The sequence below is a fragment of the Salarias fasciatus genome, chromosome 10, assembly GCF_902148845.1.
Source record: "Salarias fasciatus chromosome 10, fSalaFa1.1, whole genome shotgun sequence".
Classification (NCBI taxonomy): domain Eukaryota; kingdom Metazoa; phylum Chordata; class Actinopteri; order Blenniiformes; family Blenniidae; genus Salarias; species Salarias fasciatus.
Genome location: NC_043754.1, coordinates 19087075 through 19109531, shown reverse-complemented (window position 1 = coordinate 19109531; position 22457 = coordinate 19087075). Strand labels below are relative to the sequence as shown.

Genomic DNA, 22457 nt, shown 5'->3' with positions numbered 1-22457 from the left:
GCTTCCTCAGAGAAGTTGATTTTGCTTCACTGTTCACAAAACACTTTATTTTACTAACCTTATAGTATCACTTCTTAAGGTATTCATTAATTATTACATTAATTTAAGTAATAAACACCACTCATTTAAGGAAATCACATCTTCAAATGCTCACTGTCACACCCACACATCTTCATAGCCTCATCCACATCGTTGTGAAGTACCTAAAGTAAGCTTCACCTGACTTGGAAATGTCTGTGGAGTTTTGTTGTGGCTTGGGATTCAAACCTTGCACTTTTGTAGCTTTATTGCAGCTTTTGTATTTATGTTGTGGACTTTTACATAAAGTTGCAGGTTTTGTAATCAAGTTGTGGCCTCTGGCTTCTGCATTTTTGTTATTGTAATGTTAAAAAGCAAAACTGGAAGGAATCTGAGAGGCACACCAAATAAAAGCAGTATTTTGTGAATCCAGAATTTTTACAATAAAATGTTTTTTTGTAACCTAAAAAATATAAAAGCAAAAAATGCAAAAATAGATGACTAAAAAAATATATCCTACGACTGATGCCAACACTGAAAGTCAGAGAGGCTTTGTATTGTATTGTGTTTCGTTGATATATTTATTATTCCATATTAACATAGTTCCCTGTTTTTGGTGCAGAGTTCAAAATGACATGACTGTCACAAGCAGATGTTAAGGCCCGACACCTAGAAGTTTGTACTTTTTTTTATTTTACTCAGCTCCAGGCTGGAGATTTCTCCTGATTGTGCTCAAACTGAATGCATGAAGGAGCAAACCAACACATTATCTACCATCTATACCACTTTCGCCAACTTCTGAACATTCAAACACTTCACAGAAACGTCAAACTCATACCAGGGGTGGGATGTGCTCTGCCAAACCCACACAGATGTGGTGGAAGCATCAAACAGAGATGCAAAATAAACAGAAACATGCACCAGAAACTAAACTGAATTTTTATTGCGTATGGACTCCAACGGCTGTTATCTTTTCATGTGGAAAACAGCAAAGTCTGGCTTTATTTGTCATTAAATAAAAACATATGTGGCGTGGCAAAGGTTAGACGGGCACAACGTGATGCAAGTATCGTGAGGAGGGATTATTAATGAGGTAAACTCAGCACTGTGCCCTTGGATTGTGGAAAAGAACATGCAAACTCCACACAGAAAGGTCTTCGGTTCCCCTGGTGTTTTCAGCATTTTGATTGTGATAAGTAGTTTCATCAAAACAGGAAAAACATTGAAAACATGCAGGAATGTGGCCTGCAGGGTCGGGAGTGCCCACATATACAGGAATGATGGTTGATCTGGCTTGACAGTGCAAACCACTTCACCACCATGCAGCCAACTGCAGGGCCTTTTGTGTGTCTGTAGCAACATTTGTCAGAAATACAAAATTAAATTAAATTAGCAAATTAAAAATAGCTACAGCAGTATAAACAAACAAAGACTGCTTGCATTTTTCGATTTTTTTAATGGAGAATCTGGCTTTTCTTTTCTTTTTTTTTTCTTTTTTTCAGTAAACACAAACTTTATCATGGAATCCATCAGTGCAAACACCTAAAATGACTTCAGTGTGTTTTTGAGCATTTTAATCTGTGAACACAGTTCCACGGGCCCAGTTTGCGTGAAACAAAAGGCAGCCGGCTCGCCAAGTTGCGGGGACCGAGCAGCCTCCAGGGTCGTACCATCATCATCATCATCACTGTGGTGGGCGTGTACCGCCAGCCCGCTGCTAGCTGCACGGACAGATCCCGTCTGTGACACAAGAAAGCTAGGAGGGGGGGAAAAAGGAAAAAAAAAAAAAATCCCTCATCTGGGTGCAGTTTGGCGGCGTGGACTTCATCCAGGTTCGGGGGGAAATGAAGGAGTTTTGCACGTCTGTGAAGGTAGAAGTGATCCGCGGCGTCGGGGCTAGCTAGTTAATCCCTCAGCCAGCGCGGTGTGGGACTCCGGCGTGCTAGCTCATGTGAAGGAGGAGAAGAAGCAGGAGAAGAGAGAGAGAGAGAGAGAAAAAAAACCCCTCAGCTTCCACCTCCATAACACCCATTTATCCCCGTGGCCGTATGGGCTCCTCCACCGGACGCCGCCGCCGCCGCCGCTGTTGATCGCCGTGTTTCTGCCCGCCGAGATGCCCGGGATGTCGGGATGACAGGAAGATGGCAAACGGCGTTGGAAGTGAGTACCGTCGGCACACATAGCGAGGTGTCATGCCATGCTACCCGCTAGCGGAGCCTGTGCGTGGCGTACCGTGGATGCTATCGCCCCGCAAACTCCCCCCCTCTTCCTCCTCCTCCTCCTCCTCCTCCTCCTCCTCCTGCTGCTGCTGCTGCTCCCCGCAGCGAGGATTAATGATTGTCATCACGGGTTGACGGCTCTATTTACCCGGCCGCCGGTCATAAAGGATGTGCTCTTTGTGTGCACGGTGGCATGGTGGGCAACTCGGGCATAGCATGGCATCAAAATACACCCAACGAGATTTGTCTCGTGTCTGCATGAGAGCGTGCAAAAAAAAAAAAAAAAAGAACCGTGAATGCTTTGTTTTAACACGTGATTGCATATGTGCACCATGCTTTGTTCACGTCTGCAGAGCACAAGCTGCTTGTCATCGGACCAACAGAGCCATGGTCAGTGAAGGAGAAGCTGTGTTTGGCCACATCTGTCATGAAGAGTGGAGATCAGAACTGGTAATGCACACACCTTCCCCGCGGTTCAGCGGGTGGACATCCAGTCCACAGGTTTGAATGGGAATGAGTGTGATTAACAGCATGAGCATCCTACAGATACACACCATGCACGGACAGCTAGTGGTTTCCATTCAGTTCCAAAAATCAGTCATGTTTTGGTTGTACAGGTGATGTTAGGTTAAAAAAAAAAGTAATACTTGTAGTTACTCTGTAATTTCTGTTATTGCTAAAAGAATTTTCTAAGAGAAAACCGTCAGCATGTTGATTTAAAAACCTTAAGCGCTGACATGCTGAGTTCTTTCCATTAAATCACTTCCTCGTTACAATTTGGCCCCCTGAGTTAGTGAAAATTACATGATGCCATCTCTGGCATACACTTTCTTTCTTTCTTTTTTTTTTTTTTTTTGTAGTTTAAGATGAGCCAAGTGAAGATATTTACCAGCATGTTCCAGTTTTAAATACTCCATTTTTGTGTTCCTGTTGGTTGGATGGCGCTTCAGTTGGCGTTAAGTGGATTTTGAAGAAAAAGTAACACTGGAGGCAGATGGACATTTTAATAAATGTAATTTATCCTTACAGCTTTCCTTTTTATTGAAAGTAGGGTAGTAGAAAATGAAGATTACACACACACACACACAGAGTCAATTTCATAAATATATGATCATAACTCAAAGTGTTTTTATTGTATGTGTTTGACATTTCAGGAACATTCATTCTCACTTTTTTTTTGTTAAAATAAAAAAGGCTTGATAATAACAGTAGTAACATTATCTTCCTGCTTAGTCTCTGACCAGTGTGGTGAATGGAGTCTGTAGAAGCACACGAAGAGGTTTTAATAAACACATTCATCCTTTTGTAAGTGAAAGCCGCTGCTCTGTTTGCACTGTACCTCAGAGAACCTGAACGCCTCGCCGCTGTGGTTTCCTCTCACAGATACATGCATGTCGGAGTAAACCATAGGTAACCACGTGGGCGTTTATTCAAGGATTCTTTACTGTCACACCATGCACACTTGCTGCATAACATGCTTAGAGCTTCTGTACTCAAGGCCGGGCCGGCGACCAAGACATAAATAAGTAAACCTCTTCATACCAGCTTATGGATTTGCCGCAGAACCAAGTGGGAACGGCATCAAGCTGCACAAGTGCGGGGCTGATCTGTTAACTCTGCGTCCAGCTGAAACTATTAACCAAACAGCGTGCAGTCTGGAGTAACCTTTTACGTGAACGCTATTTTGAGTGTGTGTATAAAAGCTCTGTGAATTTCAAGCAAAAGTGCTGGATGTATAAATAAACTGTCTTCAGTTTATGTTTGGTTGTATTTTCACTGCAATTAGGGACTCAAAAGACGGTGACAAAGCACATTTGAGAGAATTAAAAAAAAAAACTGGGACAGTAGTAGGCTGACTTTGATCTTAATGCCTTTCTAAGTGTATTTTTATCGAGCGAGAGAAAGCGCTCTGAGGCTGCTTCCTGTCCATCATGTGATCTGAATGTTTGATTTGGAGTAAGTTTTGAGCCTGAGGATCTTACTCAGGGAGTGGCGGTGTCAACCTGTCGTCACTGGGGTTCCAACCAGGCTTACTTCCCTAACCCCCAGAACAACTCTGCCCCGTTTCTAACGCCCCTAAATGTCTTCATCCCATCAGGGTTTCTGTCAGTCGAGCCATCAAACCCTTTGCAGAGCCCGGACGGCCACCTGACTGGTTCTCCCAAAAGGTATGAGCAAACCCGAGACGACAACTCACACTTTATGTAGTCTGAATGAAAGCTTGAAAACACATCTCCGTCTCCTTGTTTTGCATTTTCACAGCACTGTGCCTCCAAGTACTCAGAGCTCCTGGAAACAACAGAAGCTCCAAAGTGAGCACATAAGTGACTTCTTAACCTCAAACATGCTATTTTAGCTAGAGAGCAGATTGTATCCCTTTCCGCTGTTGATCAGTAGCAGGTGTCAGGGGAGTAATGCGGTGATCTTATCGCCTTCAGACGGAAGCGCGGTGAGAAAGGAGAAGTAGTGGAGACAGTGGAGGATGTGATAGTGCGCAGGCTGACCGCCGAGAGAATCGAAGAACTTAAGAAGTTGATTAAGGAAACGCAGGAGAACCACAGGTGCCGTAGCATAACATTTAATAACATTAAATGAAAAATAAGTGTTTTTTTTTATTATTATTATTGTTATCTGTGATTAAAATGTGATCATGTTCCTACAGGAAGCTGAAGAAAGAGGCAGCACTCATTCAAGCAGGACATCTGGACTCTAAACTGGAAGAGCTGTGGGATGAGATTCTGCAGTAAGAATGCAAAACATTTCGTGTCTGTTTCCGTGTTTCCTGCTCGTACAGTTCGGAATAAAAAGATGTATGTTTTGTGTGTGTTTGTAAGGAAGAAGAAACAAGAAGAGGAAGAAGCTGAGTTGAGGAGAAAAAATACAGATGCTGCTTATCAGGGTATCTCCTTACATATTATGTGTGTTTAATAAGATACAATGGTGTTTAAGTGAATAAACCGATCTGAATATGATCATCTGTAGTTCCTTTTTCTAACCTGCTGTAGACGTATTTCAGCTTGATAGGCAGGGCATCACCAGAATGAGTCACACCCGTCACTCGCAGGCCGTCTGTCGGACGAATAGATTCGAGCCAAAAGGGAAGTAAACCGCCTGCCTTTGTGTGACTGACGAGGAAACCCTCTGTGTGCCGCCCCTCCCTCCTTCAGCCAGACAGGTGGCAAAGAACACACCTAAGCGGATGCCCAGTGTCTCCTTGCATTCGCCCTCAGGCTGCAGCTCCCCGAGTCAGGACTTCTCACCAGGTGACCCACTCGAGTGCTTGACACTGGATCCCGCCTCCACAAAAAATGTAAGTCACCGAAACTCCAAACATCTACCTTTCAAAGCACTTGTTATTCCTTCAGATATTTAAAACGGTGTGACACATGTATTATAACATTTCTATAAAGAGAACTGCAGCGCAGTCATGCTTTTTTTCTTTAAGCATCATAAGATTTTAGTAGAGCAGCCTCTGTCTGTCTCCAGGCTTCAGGGACAGCCAGGTTAATGACATTTGCAGAGCCCGCTGCGTCTGGCGGGGAAGACGGCGGGCACGGCTCCCTTCTGGACGACCCCGCTCAAAAGAAGCTGCTCGGTCAGAAAGCCACGCCGCCTCCCTCTCCGCTCCTGTCCGAGCTGCTGAAGAAGGGAAACATCTTGGCCACGAATTCCAGACTGGTACGAGGAGTCAATCGCGGTGCTGTGAGAGTTTTTATCTCATCTTGAAAAATGATTCTGGTGATGTTTCTGTTTGATGAGGCTTGCTTGTGAATTTTCAATATGACCAAACGAATGTGGTTAAAATGACCTTCAGTCATAGGTTTGTCGTGCAGTTTTTCACAGAGGGGGGATAATGTTCATCAATTTAAAGAAAACAAACAAGGCAGATTGATGAATCTGTTCCTCAGATCGGGGACGGCGAGTTGTCCATTAGTACGACAGCGACACATGACCAGCTGGCTCCACCTGCTCAGCCTCACTCTCAGGCATCAGGTACACAGATCTGCATCATCAGTGCAGCTTTGAGATTACTGTGGGATGGTTGTCCATCTGATTTATCTGCACTCTGCACCGTGTGCTGCGGGACAGGCGCCCCGATGCTGTCCCGTCTCCTGGAGGCGGGTCCCAGCCAGTTTTCGTCACCGCTGGGCTTCATGGTGGGCGCAGCAGACTCTGCCTCCAGCGTTCCCCTCTCTGCAGCCACTCCCGGCCCGGTCGACTCTGCTGCCTCAGCACACACAGGTCCGTGCACTGTCAGTCACCCGCTCATCCAGTCTCCTCACGCTCCAAGTGTCGCCTGCTTTGCAGCGCAAGAATTTTATTTTTGGCCCTCTGTTTATGTGGCGTCTTCTTTCTGTGAACTCAGACTCTAATCTGAGACTGTTTCACACAATTTTACACCTACAAATAAGCTCTGTTAAAGACTTGTGATATGTTGTTGCTGCGTTGTGCAGGGGTGGACGGGATGGGGCCGTCTGTGGCCCCCGGAAGTCTGCCTGTCTCCACGCAGGACAAAGTCCCCGAGCTCAGCGAGGACGACGTGACGGTGTCCTACATGGGAGACGAGCTGGATCTGAAGACAGTGGGGGACATTATCGCCATTATTGAAGACAAGGTTCACATGGAGAAAAATCTTTCTGGATATATGCTCATTTACTCACAGCGTCCACATCAAACATGTACTGAGTGAAAATCACTGTATTTTGAACTATCAACACCACTTCTTCGATTCTGGAATATTTCAAGTTTGCCTGCCTCTTTCAGATTTGCTCAAACATTCTTGGAGATGTAGAGTCTTTTTTTCTGTTTTTGCAGGCAGATGAGGCTGCAGAGGCTTTGGATGCAGCTGCAGTCGAGGCTGCTCTGTCCCTTTGTGAGGAGAATGGCCACGCTCTGTCCGGTGCCTGGGATGCCGGGCCTTTCCGGCCTCACGACTCTCACTCCACAGCGCCCACAGGGGCCCCACAGTCCTCAGCCCTGGACGGGAGGACAGAGGCTTCACTCTCCTCCCTCTGCAACACTCAAGATAACTGTCTCGCAACGTTTCCCATTGGACTGAGGAGGCTTCCTTCCACTTCCTCGTCCCCGTGCGGCTCAAAGGCTCTGAAGCAGTGCGACAGTGAAGCGCCTTCACAGTCGGAGGCGGTGAAAGAGACTGGAGGGGCGGCGCACCCGAAATCACGCATTTCAATGGATGTCTCCGCGAAATGTGAAAGCGAAAAGTGGGGACAGGAGAGACCTGAAAAACCCCACAAAGGTATGCACCCGCATGCTTGAATATTGGTTGATAACTTGCTTCATACATTACATGCAGTTGCCACACAACTATGCATTTTTGCATAACCATTTCATTCTTACTATTCATCTTTACTATCTTGGCAGACTCAGTATTAGAAGATAGCCCACTGACAGAAAGGCATCCCAAGGTATAGCACCCAACGAGGTCAAAGCGAACATAATGCTCGTGATTGCTGTACTGAAATGCAGAGTGCGTAGCTCGCACAGCGCCCCTGCACTCTGCGCTTTGTTTGAACCCCTCCGCGTTTGCTGCTCTCCGTCGTTGCAGAAGACAAAAACAGAGGTTCGAAATGGTGACGGGGAAGGAGAGAACGCCTCGGGGACCAAAGCGGGCAATGAGGTTAACGAGCCGGAAGGAGAGGAAGATGGCGACGGGGTGGAGGAGTTCTTGTCGGAGCCGGACGGGGAGCTGGAACCCGCGGCCAGCGAGAGCGAGGACGGATACAGCCTCCACACGGCCTCGTCTTCTCTGCAGCTCCACACCACGGCGGACTCCATCGCCAGCAGCCCCGCCTCATCGCAGTTGTGAGTAAAAAGCTCATGAGACGGCGGTAACATGTAATTACATTGAATTTTTCAGCGCGGCTCGCTGCGGGCTCTGCTTACATGCGCGGCGATTGCGTTTCCCGCGGCTTTCCGCTCAATCGCCGTCTTTGTGCAGTTCTGTTTGCAGCGAGGACCTGGAAGCCCTTCAGGCTCAGAAGATCTGGAAGAAAGCCATTATGCTTGTGTGGCGTGCAGCAGCCAATCACAGGTCAGATCATGACTACTAACGGCATTGACAGCTTCACGCATTCATGTGTGTGTGTATGTGTGCAAGCCAGCACATTTTCAACATACTGCACTCACAGTTGTTTTTATATGTAAATATATAATTTTCTTGGTTGAATCAACTCACAAATTAAAAGAAGTCACAAAATTAGGAAGCATCCTGAGACGTAACATCAAGCACATTCTTTCTTTTCTCTATTTTAAAGAAGTATTCTCATAATAGGTGTTATGTGGACTCGTTACAGGTATGCAAATGTCTTCCTTCAGCCAGTTACAGAAGAGATTGCACCAGGATACCACAGTATTGTGCACAGGTATCCACACAGAGCATATTGATCGTCTGATGTTATGATCATATCCACGTTTTCCAGGAACAGCATGCGGTAACAGGCCCCTCTTTTATGTCCTCCGCCCCTGCAGGCCCATGGACCTGGCCACCATTAAAAAAAACATCGAGACCGGTTTGATCCGGACCACCGCTGAGTTCCAGAGGGACATCATGCTGATGTTTCAGAACGCCGTCATGTACAACAGCCTGGACCATGACGTGTACCACATGGCTCTGGAGATGCAGCGCGACGTCCTGGAGCAGCTCCAGCAGTTTCTTGCCACCCAGCTTATCATGGAGACATCAGAATCTGGCATCAGCGCCAAGAGCCTGAGGGGCCGAGAGAGCACGCGCAAACAGGACTCTACTGATAAGGTGCTTCACTAGAGTGTTTGACAAACACGGGGAGTGCAGAAGAAGGGACGAAGGGGAGAGAACAGACTGACAGAGGTAGAAAAAAAAAAAAAAAAAAGAAAAACTGACGCCCAAGTATATGTGCTGGTCATTTTTCCACAGAATGGCATCTGATCTCAGATCGATTTATTTTTTAAAAAGATCACTAAACCCAACTTTAAATCTCCATGTTAGATTTCAACCAAAGTTACTCAAACTCAGTATGAAAATAAACTGGCAGGTAATTTGTTGTTTTGTCGGATAACTTTTTTCAAGATTAGATGATTAAAGAGCTTCTGATGTTTGATGTCATGTCCTCAAATATAGGATTGAAAACACACTTTTCTAAACAGCTACTTTACGCTGATGATTTAACTTTGACAGGAACAAAATAAACCTGACTAAATCTGATTTTTGTACCCGGTGTGTAAAACTCTTTGGTGAATAAAGACAACTTCGGTGAGCCAGCTAGTGTTACAGAGTTGTTTTTTCATGTTCGTTGCCTCTTTATGTCACCTAAGTGCCCTTATGACGAGAGTCTCTTAGCCGCAGGAAGTTTGCAGGGTTTTACTAGTGAGACTTGAAAGCACACCAAAGTCAACTGAATGAAACCAGGACTGGAGTGGATGGGAGGAGGCGAGTGTTTAAATTTCGGGAAGTGCCTCGGGAATGATTGATTAGAGATTATCTGGCTGCAGTATCTACTGCATTCAAGTTTCTAAGGTAAACATGCTCGTAATGTTCCTTAAAAAAAATGTCTGATGTGGACAAAGCCGGCAAGCAAGAGGTAAAAGTCAGTATTATTGCACTGTCTCTTGGTTTTAAGTCTTTAATCGGCTGTTCTTTCGAAGCTTGTTTCAGTCTTCCCTTCTGTTGAATTTGTCGTGTCTCTGTTCTCTTCTTGAAACTTTCTGTTCGCTTTTGAGTCAGAGCTCTGATGTGCATCAATTTCCTCTTACAGGATACTGTGTCCATGTCCTCTCCTGCCTTCCTCCTTTCACTTTTTGTGAGTACCCTTGAAATCTTTCCTGTGTCTCGCCTCTTACTTCTCCTGAAGTCAACATTAAAACCTTGATTAACCTACAAAAACAGTAATAATTGACCGAACTTGAATGAAGAAGGAGTTAAATTTAGGATTAAAATGTCTGCTCTTCACACTTTTTGAAAAAAAATTTAAAGTAATGATTATTTTTCTCTGCTTTGACTGTAGGATGGAGGCACCAGGGGGCGCCGTAGTGCCATAGAAGCTGACCTCAAGATGAAGAAGTGATGTCCAGCAGAGTCCTCTCTCAATCTGCATCATGAGCAGTGTTACCTTTACTTGCACTCTAGATTAACTGGGTAGACTTGGATGTAGAGATGCTGGTTTCTTCAGAGGAATGGATCACACACTTCACCATCCCAGATCACAAAGGGGCATTCTGAAAAGACGGGGTCCAACCTTTTCATAGATTTCACTCACTGTGAAGTTCGTCGGAGTGCACAAAACAAGCATAGAGGCGACTTCTGGCCGATAAGCGAGCCGCTGCTGATTTCATTGGGCATCTGGTTGAACTGCAGAGTTGTGTTGCTAATTTTGTGATATATATAAGTATATAAAACCAGAGGCCAAAGAGTCTGACTAACCTGCGGTGGCTAATTGTGAACGATACAAAATGTGACTCGTCAAAGAAAACCATGTCAACTTCAAGTAGTAACATTTTCAGTGCCGATATGAAATTCCCTCAACATTCAGACCATTTTTGGACATGATTGCATTGTTTGTGTTGAATTTGTTTCTCCACTCCACTCCACTTCCTGTGATGCATCTGCCCCTGTCATTTGCTGTGCTTTTGAGGAAACCCGTCACATTTTAAATTGTTTTGTGGACTATGAAGTGTTACAAAAATAAAAGCTGTTCAAATCCTTCAAAGGTAAACTTGACTTTTCAGAGCATGTTGAAAAAAACAGACCAGGAGCTGAAAGAACGGCACAGACAATGTTTCTTATTGTTACGCCTTTTATTTTCTTGTATTATTTGGCTGAAAGCTTAATTCTGCAGTGTTACTCAAGTGTTCTTCCACACTGACCTGATACCAAAACCTGACTTCTGTGTTGTCACAGTAGAGGATTTACATGTTTGTGACTTAACCAGTGTGGACCTGAATTATTTCTCATCGATTAACATTTTTAGTGTCAGTAGCCATGAAAACGCATCAAATAAAATAATAAAAATACTCGTACTAGGGCGCATGCAACAGTAACAACATGGAACACAGGAGTCAACTAGAACTTAAAAGTGCTTGAGATGAACCTGAATATTTCACAAAGAAGAGAACAGCTAAGGCAGTTTGGCAGTCTCAGTGCACGGCAACAAGTACTCATGTCGGTATGGGCTTTCTCCACAAAGTCACGGTTCTGGCTCCTAGCTGTGGATGAACGAGGTTTCTACCCACAGGTAATTAATAAACAGACAGTTACAGGTTTAGATTTTCAAAACATGTGCCTCTTTTATAAAAGACCTATAGAAATCAGGAGTCCGAGATTTAGAAAGCACGATATATCAGGAGTAGAAGTCAACTTTGTGAAATAGAAAAAAAGAAGGTTGTGCATTAATATTGAATGAGTTAAATAATTAAAGACAATATTGCATGCCGCCACAACGGAAAACATACTAAGGATGGAACACTGTGGAAGGGGTATTATGTTGAACTGACCTCCTTTGTAATAAATAAAATTCTAGTTAAAAAGAAAAAAAAAAAGTGGCAACAACACTGGACTGTAGGGTTCGGCTGTAGCAACTACTGACCTATGTTGGCGAGGCTGCAGAGCATCTTCACATCACTCACTCTCACAACTTGAAACTCCACCAAAACATGTGGAAAATCCTCTCAAGGACCAAAATCTGAAGAAACTAACAGTTCAACATGTTACTACATATGTGGAGGTTTCAGTTTAAGTTAACGGAAACTGCTATTTCAGCTTATTTTTCAGATGTCTAATGTTAAAAAAAAAAAAAAAAGAAAGAAAAAAAAAACAAAACGAAACATTGTGCCAATGAGTCCTCCTCAACCCGTCACCCTGTTCTTCAGGCTTGAACCAGCAGCTGAAACACTTGTTCCTGAACGGCAGAAGCTAAATGACTGAAGCAAGCAGCAGTGCAGCCGGCTGGAGGCTCTGGTGTGGGACACAGCTTGCTTTTTTTTTTTTCTGGCAAGAAAAACCATTTATGTTAAGAACAAAAACCAGACAATTGTGGTTACGCTTCGGGCTGACACAGATCAGCCTTCCAGAGGGCAGACTGCTTTGTGTGATTCCGATTGATTTGTCGATCTGAATCAATTCACAGTACTTCCTTCGATATTCACTTCAATATTTCTTCAAAGAAAAATAATGAGCAAAGATGCTCAATTAACTACTAAATAAATACACTTGAAATGTCAGCAGGGACTCAAAAACAGAAGAAAAAAAAAAAGTGAACTACAAAAATTCCAACAGATAAAACATGTATGTGTGAACATACACCAGCCGTTGTGACCCCAAAGGGAGACCCTATATGTCGCGCCATTTCTATAAGAAAGTTTAAAGGCTCGGAGACATCGTACGCACCGCCACAGTGAGTCTGCACTGAATGTTTCGCCACCGCCGCCGCCTCAGCCAACGTCGGCAGCTAACGTGCAGCTCCTGCGTCTACCATCAAAGAGGAGAGAAGGCACATTGTTTCCAGTGGATCCGTCTCCCACCGACTGCACTGTACCCCAACACGTTTCTTTACAAAGTGGCCGGATTGGATAAATTACACACTTCACTAAAATGCATCACTGGAAAAAGTCTGTAAAGAAACTCTTCTTCCTCCTCTTCAGAACAGTCCTCACTTCACTCTCTGGCGCCCCACCAGCCGGTGCAGTTTCTCACAGTTGTCCAGCCTCATCGACTCGGCCTTCTGCTTCAGCCGCTCGTCTCGGTACAGCTGGCCGAGGTTCGCCAGGTCCGACTCTGCAAGCGGCGACAGAAGGGGAGAAATACGTCACACGTGTCTTGAGGGGACGTTGGGGCATTGAGGAAAAATGTAGCCACTTGGTTTCCAGATGAAATGGTCCGTGCTGTTCTCACACTGATAACACACCCACCGGCTGCAAGCTGAGCTTCATTCGTTCATCTAATTTTATTCATGCAGAACTTGATGATGCTGAGATTCTGAACCAATACATGGAATGAGAGTTCAGCATCATAAAGGTGCAGCAGATAAATCTCAGACAAAATCATGCCATCAGGTCAATTAGAACTAAACTTCTGATGGCTGCTGACTGAACCTCGAGGCAGGTGACTGCTGCCTGCGGGCTGTCCTCTTACTCTGCTGTTTCTCCTTCCAGCAGCTGCCCTGCAGGTGCTCGATGTAGTCGCTTTCGATAGTTTTCTCCAGCTCGTCCAGGGCAGCTCCGCGGTACTCCTTCTCAAAACTTTTATCCACGTAGTACGGGACGCCCATGTGCTGCGTTTCCCTGGACACCACCAGGCCCATGGCCCTGAAACCACAACAGAACCCTCCGATGCATTCAGAAGCATTGTACAGTGTGTGTGTGTGTGTGTGTAACATGGAGCGCTGGGACGTGTTCAAATGTCACGGTGGTGCGGTTGATCGTTTCAGAGACTCACGGCTTATAGAAGAGACTGTAGGGCGGGTTAGTGGCCATCATCTGAGTAAACACTGATATGAGGATTAGCACCAGCACTGGGAGAAGCTGCAGAAGCGCTGTGAAGGTGTTCTGTGGGAAGATGAGAATCAGCACAGATTACAAAGCATGCAACACTGTATGCAGGCTCGCAGTCATCACACAGCATCCCACTGTGGCGTCTCTGATGTTAACCGCCGTCCTCAAGAGGAAGGGACATGCAGTACATGAGCAGAAGCAGCCAGCTGAGGGCTGCATCTATATTAACGTCGCATGTCTGCACTTCACTGTGGCTCTCAGCTTGTTAATGATGCAAGTGAGGAGGAACACCTATTTCTGGGTTTGTTAACAGGGATTTTTCCTTCCGTGAGTCACTGACCTGACTCTGGTTTTCCTCCACCACCTCTTCGCGCCTTTCATAAGCGCGTCGGCGACGAGGCTGATAGAACTGAGAGTAGGAGGCTCCTTGGTTGGTGTACACGTGAATGTTTCCTGCAGGGGAGTCACAAATCGCACAGAGTATGTATGAAATTCCCTCTCTCAAAGTAAGGAGGTGGATATAAGTCCAAACAAAAGGCTGACAGTGAATATAACATCACTCTCTTTACATGGCGACCGTGCAGCGAGTCGTTCTCATACCTGTAGGAAACCTTCCTCCAAAGAAAATGTTAAAGAGTTCCTCGGGGGAAATGTCAGCCTCAAAGTCTCTATGGAAACTTCGGTAGTGTCCAGGATGGCGACTGTGGGTGGAGTGCTGTGGTGCATTAAGAGTTGCAGACTGATCTCCGTATTGATCGTACTGGTGCCTCTTCTCCGGGTTGCTCAGCACCGCGTAGGCATTGCCTATCGCTGCCAGGAGAGAGAAGGGAATTCAACCTGGGCAACATTTCATTGCAAATATCTCAAAGCAACAAAATCAGGTCAACTGGACCGAGTCACACTGGTTTTTGAAAATACTGATTTTAAAGATTATCAGTTCTTGTTCTTTAGCCTTTGGACCATCAGTAATGAATTCAATCTTCGATGAATTTCCCATCAGAACATGAGGCGTCATACTTAGTTTATCTGTTCAGTGCTGATGGATAATTTTTGGAATCTATTCCCAAGTAGCAAGAACTGTCTGATTTAATATTTAGCTTTATTTTCATTTATTCTGTGTGGAGCAATACAGAAAGAATTTCCCCTCTGGCATTAAAAACGTATTTCTATTCCATTATGCTGCTGATCATCATATTTTTAGGTCTGTAAATACAAGCTCTGATCCAGTCTGATAATGTCGAACACTTCTGTAATCAACAGTGAATCTTTCGCTGCACATCACTGGACTTCATTAAAACGCAGAAAAAGATTTGAAACTTGGATGATTCCCAATGAGCTCAATGAAATTCTGCATTTTTTGGTGTGTGCATTCATAATTCTGCCCAGAAACAGGTGCTGACTGTGTTCAATCAGCTTCCTCTTACAGACACTCCAGCTGCTTGCATCTGCTGACTGGGTCGGTAAATGAGCCGGGTTACGCTGGATAACTTTTATGCGCCTCTCCTTTTCACCTCATGCGATAGTTTTGTGTGGCGTCACTCCCTCACTGCTCCCCTCCAGCCCTTCAGAGCCTCCGGGGGGGGGGGGGGGGGGGGGCTCAGTCTTGCAGTTTGCCAACCCTTGCCATAAATTAATACAAACACCCCAACAGAATTCCCAGACTTGATTAAAACTGCATAAACTAGCTGAGCAAGCTCAAAGCTGCAGAAGTTTGTTTACACAAAACAAAACCAGCAGAAGGTTGCAGTTCTTGAACTGGCCGCAACCTCTGGCTCTGCTGAGAGGTGAGAGCAACACTTTGCCTGCTAGTCATTATGCAAGAGTAAATTTCAAAAATCCATGATGTTACTGTCATATTGAACTAAAAAAAAATCACGTCCTACACATGTCTGACCTTTGAAAGCATCTGTGGCTCCTGGAGCAAAGTTTTTGTCGGGGTGAAACTTCAGGGCCAACTTCCTGTACGCCTTCTTCAAATCTTCATCAGTAGCATTTTTCTGAACACCAAGGATTTCATAGAAGTCCTTGCAATTCTTTATCCTGCAAGAAAAGAGAGTGGTTGTTCGCATTTCAGAGAGGTTCCTTTCAATTCCTGTTTCTGCTTGCTTTGTTGTTTTTTTTTTCAGCAATACACTGAGCTAACTATAACTATATATAACTATATTTTCTGGAGACGTTCAGTGTACATATCTAATACGTTTTAAGGCCCTTTTAATTAAGCTTAACTTAAATCACTGACCAGTTAAAGGAAAGATACTGAACATTCCAGCAAGACAGCTGGAAAGAAAAGATTTTTTTTTTTTTTTCCATATTCTGCACTAACACCACTGGTAAGAGAACACGTTGTGGACCGATTCATTTTGCACTTCTCAGATATGACAGAGTATCAATAACAAATTAACTTTCCATCATAAAACAATGCTGCAATCATATGACAAAGAAAAAACAGGGTAGATATTTTACTGCACAACAGTGTCAAAATGTGGTTTGAGAGGACGGAATAGCTGCGCACCTGAGGACACCCTGCCGCTGGTCCTCGGTATAGCTCTTCTTCTCATCACCACTGGCACTGTTTGTGTCTTGGTGTCTAATGTCCTCATCCCTCCATCCTGCTGGAGGCTGGACGTGGTTTGTTTCCGGACCGGTGCTGCCTCCGTTTCGTAGGATAGCATCTATCAGAACTACAAACAACAGAGTCTACTCGGCTGACAATAGCACGTCCAAAAAAACTGATAAATAAATAGATTAAAATGTGACAAAAACACTGATACTGTTCCATATTTGTTTTATAAAAGCTTTTCAATAAGTACCTTCAGAGTAAACTATGACTGTTTTACATTATATATGTGGTATATATTAGCAGTGATCCCAGGGGCTTTCTTCAAGTACTCTGATTTGCTTCCATAGTCCAAAAACATTAATTTACAGTTAATTTGAACTGGTGATATGTACAGAAGGAGCATTATTCCCATTGTCGGCTGTATTCTCCAACATGATCTGTGTTTGACTGTATACACGTGTTCTTTTTTCACTACTGCAGAATAAATCTAAAATCAATCAAGCACCTTTCTGCTTGTTAATACAGGATGGAAAATAAGCACTGTATTACACCTGTCTCAAACTTTTACACAGAGCTGTGCATAGAAATCCTCCCTAAGGTGCCTGACATGACAGAGATTAACATGCATTAAGATGGTCCGTGGTGCATTCAGGTGCCTCATGCATGTCATCTACAAGCAGCTCAAAGAGCTGATAGCTAAATTACCCTGTCGGGAGAAGAAAGAACACTTACACAACGTAATAAAAAAAAAAAAGAAGCACAGTCAGATTTTACCACAGCGCTGCCTGGCAGTCTGTGGCTCTGACAGTGAACTGCAAGAGGAAATGGAGCCCCACATTTTAACACGCAGTCTGTTCAGACGCCCAAGTAGCACAGCTAAAAGGCTAATTCAGTATCCGTATAACGGCGATTCTCCGCATCTCCCCCTGCGGCCTGCAAACCCGTCTCCTGCCCTCATTAAGCCGGCATAAGCTAACCAGTCGACCAGCGTTAGCTAGCCGTGCTGTCAGCGCGCGATGTGCGTCAGCTAATTTTACCTCTGGCCCGGGTGCTGGGGTAAATATTCTGCGCCTCATACAGCAGCTGCAGAGCCCGGTCCGTCCGTCCCGACCGTAAACACAGCTTGGCCTTCTCTATCAGCCGGTCTGCCTCGTCTTTGTCCATTGCGGCGGTGTGGTGTCGGGGTCGGTGGAGGTCTGTCCCTGTACACTGTGCGTCAATATCATGTGTCAAAAGCGAGCTAGCGTCAGGTAGCCACCGACGAGTTTCGGTTACCGACAGCTGCGTACGGTTAGGCTCGCGCGAGCCCGCAGTCACTCAGGGTCCGAGGCGCCGTCCGGTCAGCGGGCGATGGCGGAGGCGGTCACGCTGCGGACAGGCCGGGGACATTATTCATTGCGAAGCGGTCTTTGCCGTCAGGTATTTGGCGGAGTTTAAAGGGCAGCCGTGTTGAATTAAAGTGGTCTTTCTCCCCTGCGCTGGACAGGAGCTGGAGGCGAGTCCTCTGACGTCACATCCGGTTTTATCAGCAGTGAAATCTGATGTGAACAACTAAAACAATGAGGGGACAAAGGAAAGATAATTTAACCTGTCCTGAAGTCAGTTATTTGTTTTTGTTTTGTTTTGTTTTGTTTTTTGCTTAACTTTTACGCAGGTGCACCTGCTTGAGCCATCTTGGAAAAACATACACACACTTCTTCTAATATGTTTTATAAACTTCCTCGGCTTACTAATTCTTTATAAATCACTCTTATTATCTACAAGGGAGGCATAGTGGTTTGTACTCTTGCTTTCATAGTGAGAAGGATTCAAAACCAGGCTGAACCTTTCAATGTTGAGTTTTCATGTTCTCCCCTTGTGTGTATAAAGAGTGGTACTTCAGTTTCCTCCCCCAGTTGAAAAACATGCATGTGAGATTGTGATTGTGGGATTTTGTGAGTCTTTGTGTTTTCCTTGTGCTGGACAAGTGACCTGTCCGGTTTGTGCCCTATTGTTTCCTGGAATCAGCCTCCAGCATCACGCGATCCTGAATTGAATGAAAAGCAGACTGAAATTAGTCTGATAAAGTGTGAAGTGTGTCCAAAATAGTTTTAGTCACTTAGGAATTGAAGTCACTTCTAAATTTGAGGATCTCTTTGTAGCAAATTTTTCTCCATTATTGTTGCGTACTAAAAAAGATTTAGATCGCTGGTCTATCCTGGGACTCTCTCTAGTTGCCCGCATCAATTGTATCAAAATGAACATTCTCCCCCATTTCTTGTATCTGTTTCAATGCATCCCTATCTTCCTGGTACAGTCTTTCTTCAAAAAGCTTGATACTATCATTTGTGAATTTCTATGGGATAAAAAGGTTCCTCGTTTGCGGATTCAGTACTTGCAAAAATCTAAGAAACTTGGAGGGATGGCTCTACCAAACTTTAATTATTACTGGGCTTGTAATCTCAGAGTATTCAAATATTGGCTCCAATTTGACCCTGTAAACCCTCCCTCTTGGCTTATTATGGAGACTAACTCAGTTAAACCAGTTTCATTGTCCGCTTTGCTTCATTCTCCTACCAGTTTTTCAGTTTTCCCTTATACCGAAAATAAAATAGTTAAATCATCTATGAAAATTTGGCTTCAGTGTAGGCGATGTCTGGGCCTGCAGTCTTTCTCTTTGTATGCCCCTCTTTCTTTTAACCATGTTTTCCCACCCTCTCTCCTAGACTCGGCATACACTTTATGGTCAAGAAAGGGTATCAAATTTTTTAGGGATTTATTCATAGATGATGTATTCTCTTCCTTTCAACAACTCGTTGATAAATTTGATTTACCCCACAACCATTTCTTTCGTTACCTGCAGGTTCGGAACTGTGTCCGTAATATGTTTTCGACTTTCCCAAATGCTCCAGGAAATACACCTTTTGATGTATTTTTACAACCTACTTTTACATTGAAAGGTACAATTTCTATCATCTATAATCAGATTACTTTTGTAAATCTGCAGGCAACAGACACTATTCGAGCTCTTTGGGAAGAAGATTTAGGGGAAGTCGTATCTGATGAACTCTGGTCACAAATGTTGTTGTTGGTTCATAAATCCTCCATTTGCGCCAAACATAGCCTTATTCAATGTAAACTTCTGCACGGAATATACTTTACTAAAGCCCGCTTGGCAAAAATGTATCCAAATTTTTCTCCAAAATGTGACAGATACCAACATCCAATTGCAAATTTAATACACACCTTCTGGCTCTGTCCACAACTTCATAATTACTGGAATAACATTTTTGGAATGGTGTCAGAGGTAGTTGGTAAGTTCGTTCAACCAAATCCTTTTATTGCCCTGTTTGGCGTAGTACCCTCTTCTTTAAATTTATCAACAACCCAAAAATCCTCAGTGGCATTCATGTCGTTGCTTGCTCGTCGAGTAATATTAATGAAATGGAAATCTTTAACACCCCCTTCTTATGTTCACTGGCTCCGAGATCTTCTATATTTTCTTAAATTAGAGAAAATTCGCTTCATTGTTAGAGACTCCCTCGATGACTTTTCTAAAACGTGGAATCCATTTTTTGCTGCACTTAGAAAAATGGACTTTCCTTTTGTACCACACTGATTACACACTGTGCTGCAGGTATTCATATATCCAAATTCAGTCTTCCTTAAGTTTTAACATTTATCGCCCCGGGCACCCCCCCTCCCCCTTTTTTTTTTTTTTGTTTTTTTTTTTTTTTGTTTTTTTGTCATGGGTATATATTTAAGAAGATGCATATATTTTGACTTTTTGACTTGATATTTGTTATAATGTTGTTGGGTAGGTTTTAGTTTGTTTTTTTGTTTCTGTTTTCTTTTTTTTCTTCTTTTTTCTTTTTGTTTTCTGTCTGTTTTCTATATTGGCATTGCACTGTATAGTGATTTCTAATGTGTGTAACCATTATATGCCATAAAATGTAAAAAATAAAGTGGAAAATGTAAAAATAAAGTGGCGAAAAAAAAAAAAAGTGTGAAGTCTCACTGGCGGGACAGTTGGATAGCAGTCTTCTCCAATTGCCATATGTCCATCATACAAGTCCGATTTCTTCTTTGGAGACTGTAGTGGTGTGTGATTTTTTTTTCAGTTTGCTCCCATGGTCCAGTAACATGGATTTAAGGTCAATAATGAGACTTACTGTAATATTGCCCATATGTGGGAATGTGTGTTGTTGTCTGTCCTCCTGTTTTTTGCCTTTTTTGGGACTGGTGATATGTCCAGAAGAATTATACAATTCGTCATTTGTGTTCTCCAACTCCAGGTAACACTAAGGTGAATGAAGTGGTATAGAAGCTGGATGGACTCTTTATAGGTATATCATCAGTTTGTGGCAGGTTTGCAAATAAAGTAATTTGAAGAATCTGCCTAACTCAGGCTTGATATTTGATATACTGTATTACATCTTTGAAAATATTGCAGATGAAGTAAAATAGGTGAAATAGGTTCAGTTATAGCATTTAATAATCACTCAGTTAGGAACTGTGCCTCACACATTTGTTCATGCATATTTTATTCAAGAGTAAAAAAATGTGATTTGTCCCATAGGGCATGCTTACAATGTGTGTATTATTCAGGAAGTCAAATGCCAAAACATATTTCCATCGATAATAAAAAAAAATGTTGCAAGATAGAATCCATTATATTTGTTGAAATATGCATGTAGACCATACAAGAACCAGAAACAAAGGAAGGAAAATAACCGTAAGCTAAACTGTAACAATAATCATATCAGCAGTAAATATAACCAGAGTACAATGTTTCCTGTTAAATGTGTGACACATGATTTTCTTTGTGTCCAATTTCATTTACATCTGAAAACCATGCTATCATGCTTTGGCAGCCTGAAAGTTGCTTTTCACTGAGATTATATTCATTCACACTATTGAACATTTTTCTGTACATTAGTACAACAGAAAAAATTTAACACAAGGCTTCACACCTCAACGGGAATCTCTGCATACAATAAATCAATATAAAATTAAAAGCAGTGGTAATAAATAACAGAATGAAAAAAAAAATGGACCGAAACAATCAAAGGAAGCCTATTTATAAAATTTAAAAAACAAGACAAATCAAACTACAAATAGAATTCAAAAATAAATTAATTCAAGTTTACTATTTGAAACACAACTATCACAATTATAATCTCACATAACAATTAGGAACTTGACTGCATGCATTGATGCGTTCCATACCATAGATGCTGTGTTAAAAATCACTTTTTATCCATTCTTAATTCACATACCTTTATCATTTATTAGAAAGATGGAGTATAAAGTAGAAAAAATATTCATGTATGAAAGGAAATTCTAGAAATTTATAGTATGTGTCACTTGTGGTTGGGCTTCACTGATATCCACCATCCCAAATTATATATTTCTGAAATAATGAATATGACCTTTTTTTCCCATTTATTTTGATTTTAAAAAGAGTCCTGAAATGTAACATGACAGTATATTATCCTGGTGAAGTTGGTGTTGTAACATTTGAACACAAAATTAGGACAAAAGAATTGATTTCATTGAGTTCACAGTGTGGGTGCACCTCTACTGAAGGTTTTTCTCAGCTCGTCTCTGCACTCAGTTCCTTCGGAAAACTGGATATTTTCTTTTTTCTAGAAGAAGGAATATAATTGATTCACGCTGCATTTTGAAACACTTACGGTCAATCGGAGACAGATTTTTCAAAAAAAATTAAAACATTTATTCTGAAAGGCAGAATTATGAATATGCGCTCAATTATCTTTCAAATATTTTAATTAATTCACAAATATGTAAAATGCACCTCTCCTCTGGATGTGGTTCATTGTTCATTTGACATTTAATCTTTCATTTTCCGAGCAGCATATGTTAGAAGGACTCCAAGGGTGTTAATGGATACTTCATGACTGGCAGTCATCAGGTAGCGTTAGAGAGCTGTGCGAGTCCCAGAATTTTAAATCACGTCATCTCTATATATTTTTTTTTCCTTTGTGGTCCAGAAATGGTTGTTAATGTCACTCTGTTGCCAGGCAGAGAGACGCAGACGAGTTGAGAAAAGCCGGGTGCCGAGCGTCACTCAGCAGAATCTGCTCAGGAAATGGCCATGTTTGCACGTTTGAGGTAAAACTCGATCAAACACGCTTCTTTATGGTGAAATGCGTCATGAAGAGAAAGGACATGGTCTG

At 43.0% G+C, this 22457-nt stretch overlaps 2 protein-coding genes across 4 annotated transcripts; one reads left to right on the top strand and one right to left on the bottom strand.

Moving 5' to 3' along the window:
* Positions 1-1810: 1810 nt before the first annotated feature.
* Positions 1811-10920, top strand: brd8a (bromodomain containing 8a). Its single transcript, XM_030100360.1, has 20 exons — positions 1811-2178; positions 2591-2687; positions 4336-4405; positions 4500-4549; positions 4676-4798; positions 4900-4980; positions 5072-5136; positions 5405-5547; positions 5724-5915; positions 6146-6230; positions 6327-6479; positions 6692-6852; positions 7053-7494; positions 7620-7663; positions 7804-8060; positions 8197-8289; positions 8552-8620; positions 8727-9009; positions 9989-10033; positions 10238-10920. The coding sequence occupies exons 1-20, from the start codon at positions 2160-2162 to the stop codon at positions 10295-10297; spliced, it is 2532 nt and encodes an 843-aa protein (XP_029956220.1). The 5' UTR covers positions 1811-2159; the 3' UTR covers positions 10298-10920.
* A 595-nt stretch (positions 10921-11515) lies between these two features.
* On the bottom strand, positions 11516-17786 carry dnajc18 (DnaJ (Hsp40) homolog, subfamily C, member 18). Of its 3 annotated transcripts, none has more exons than XM_030100362.1 (9): positions 17554-17786; positions 17316-17487; positions 16231-16399; positions 15613-15758; positions 14319-14528; positions 14059-14171; positions 13663-13772; positions 13360-13532; positions 12878-13002 (listed from the first exon to the last, which is right to left on the bottom strand). In XM_030100362.1, the coding sequence occupies exons 2-9, from the start codon at positions 17440-17442 to the stop codon at positions 12878-12880; spliced, it is 1173 nt and encodes a 390-aa protein (XP_029956222.1). In that variant the 5' UTR covers positions 17443-17487; positions 17554-17786. The 3 variants fall into 3 exon arrangements, with proteins under 3 accessions (XP_029956221.1, XP_029956222.1, XP_029956223.1); XM_030100363.1 differs by having other exon boundaries at positions 17568-17786; XM_030100361.1 differs by having other exon boundaries at positions 11516-13002; positions 17316-17786.
* Between the last annotated feature and the right edge of the window lie 4671 nt (positions 17787-22457).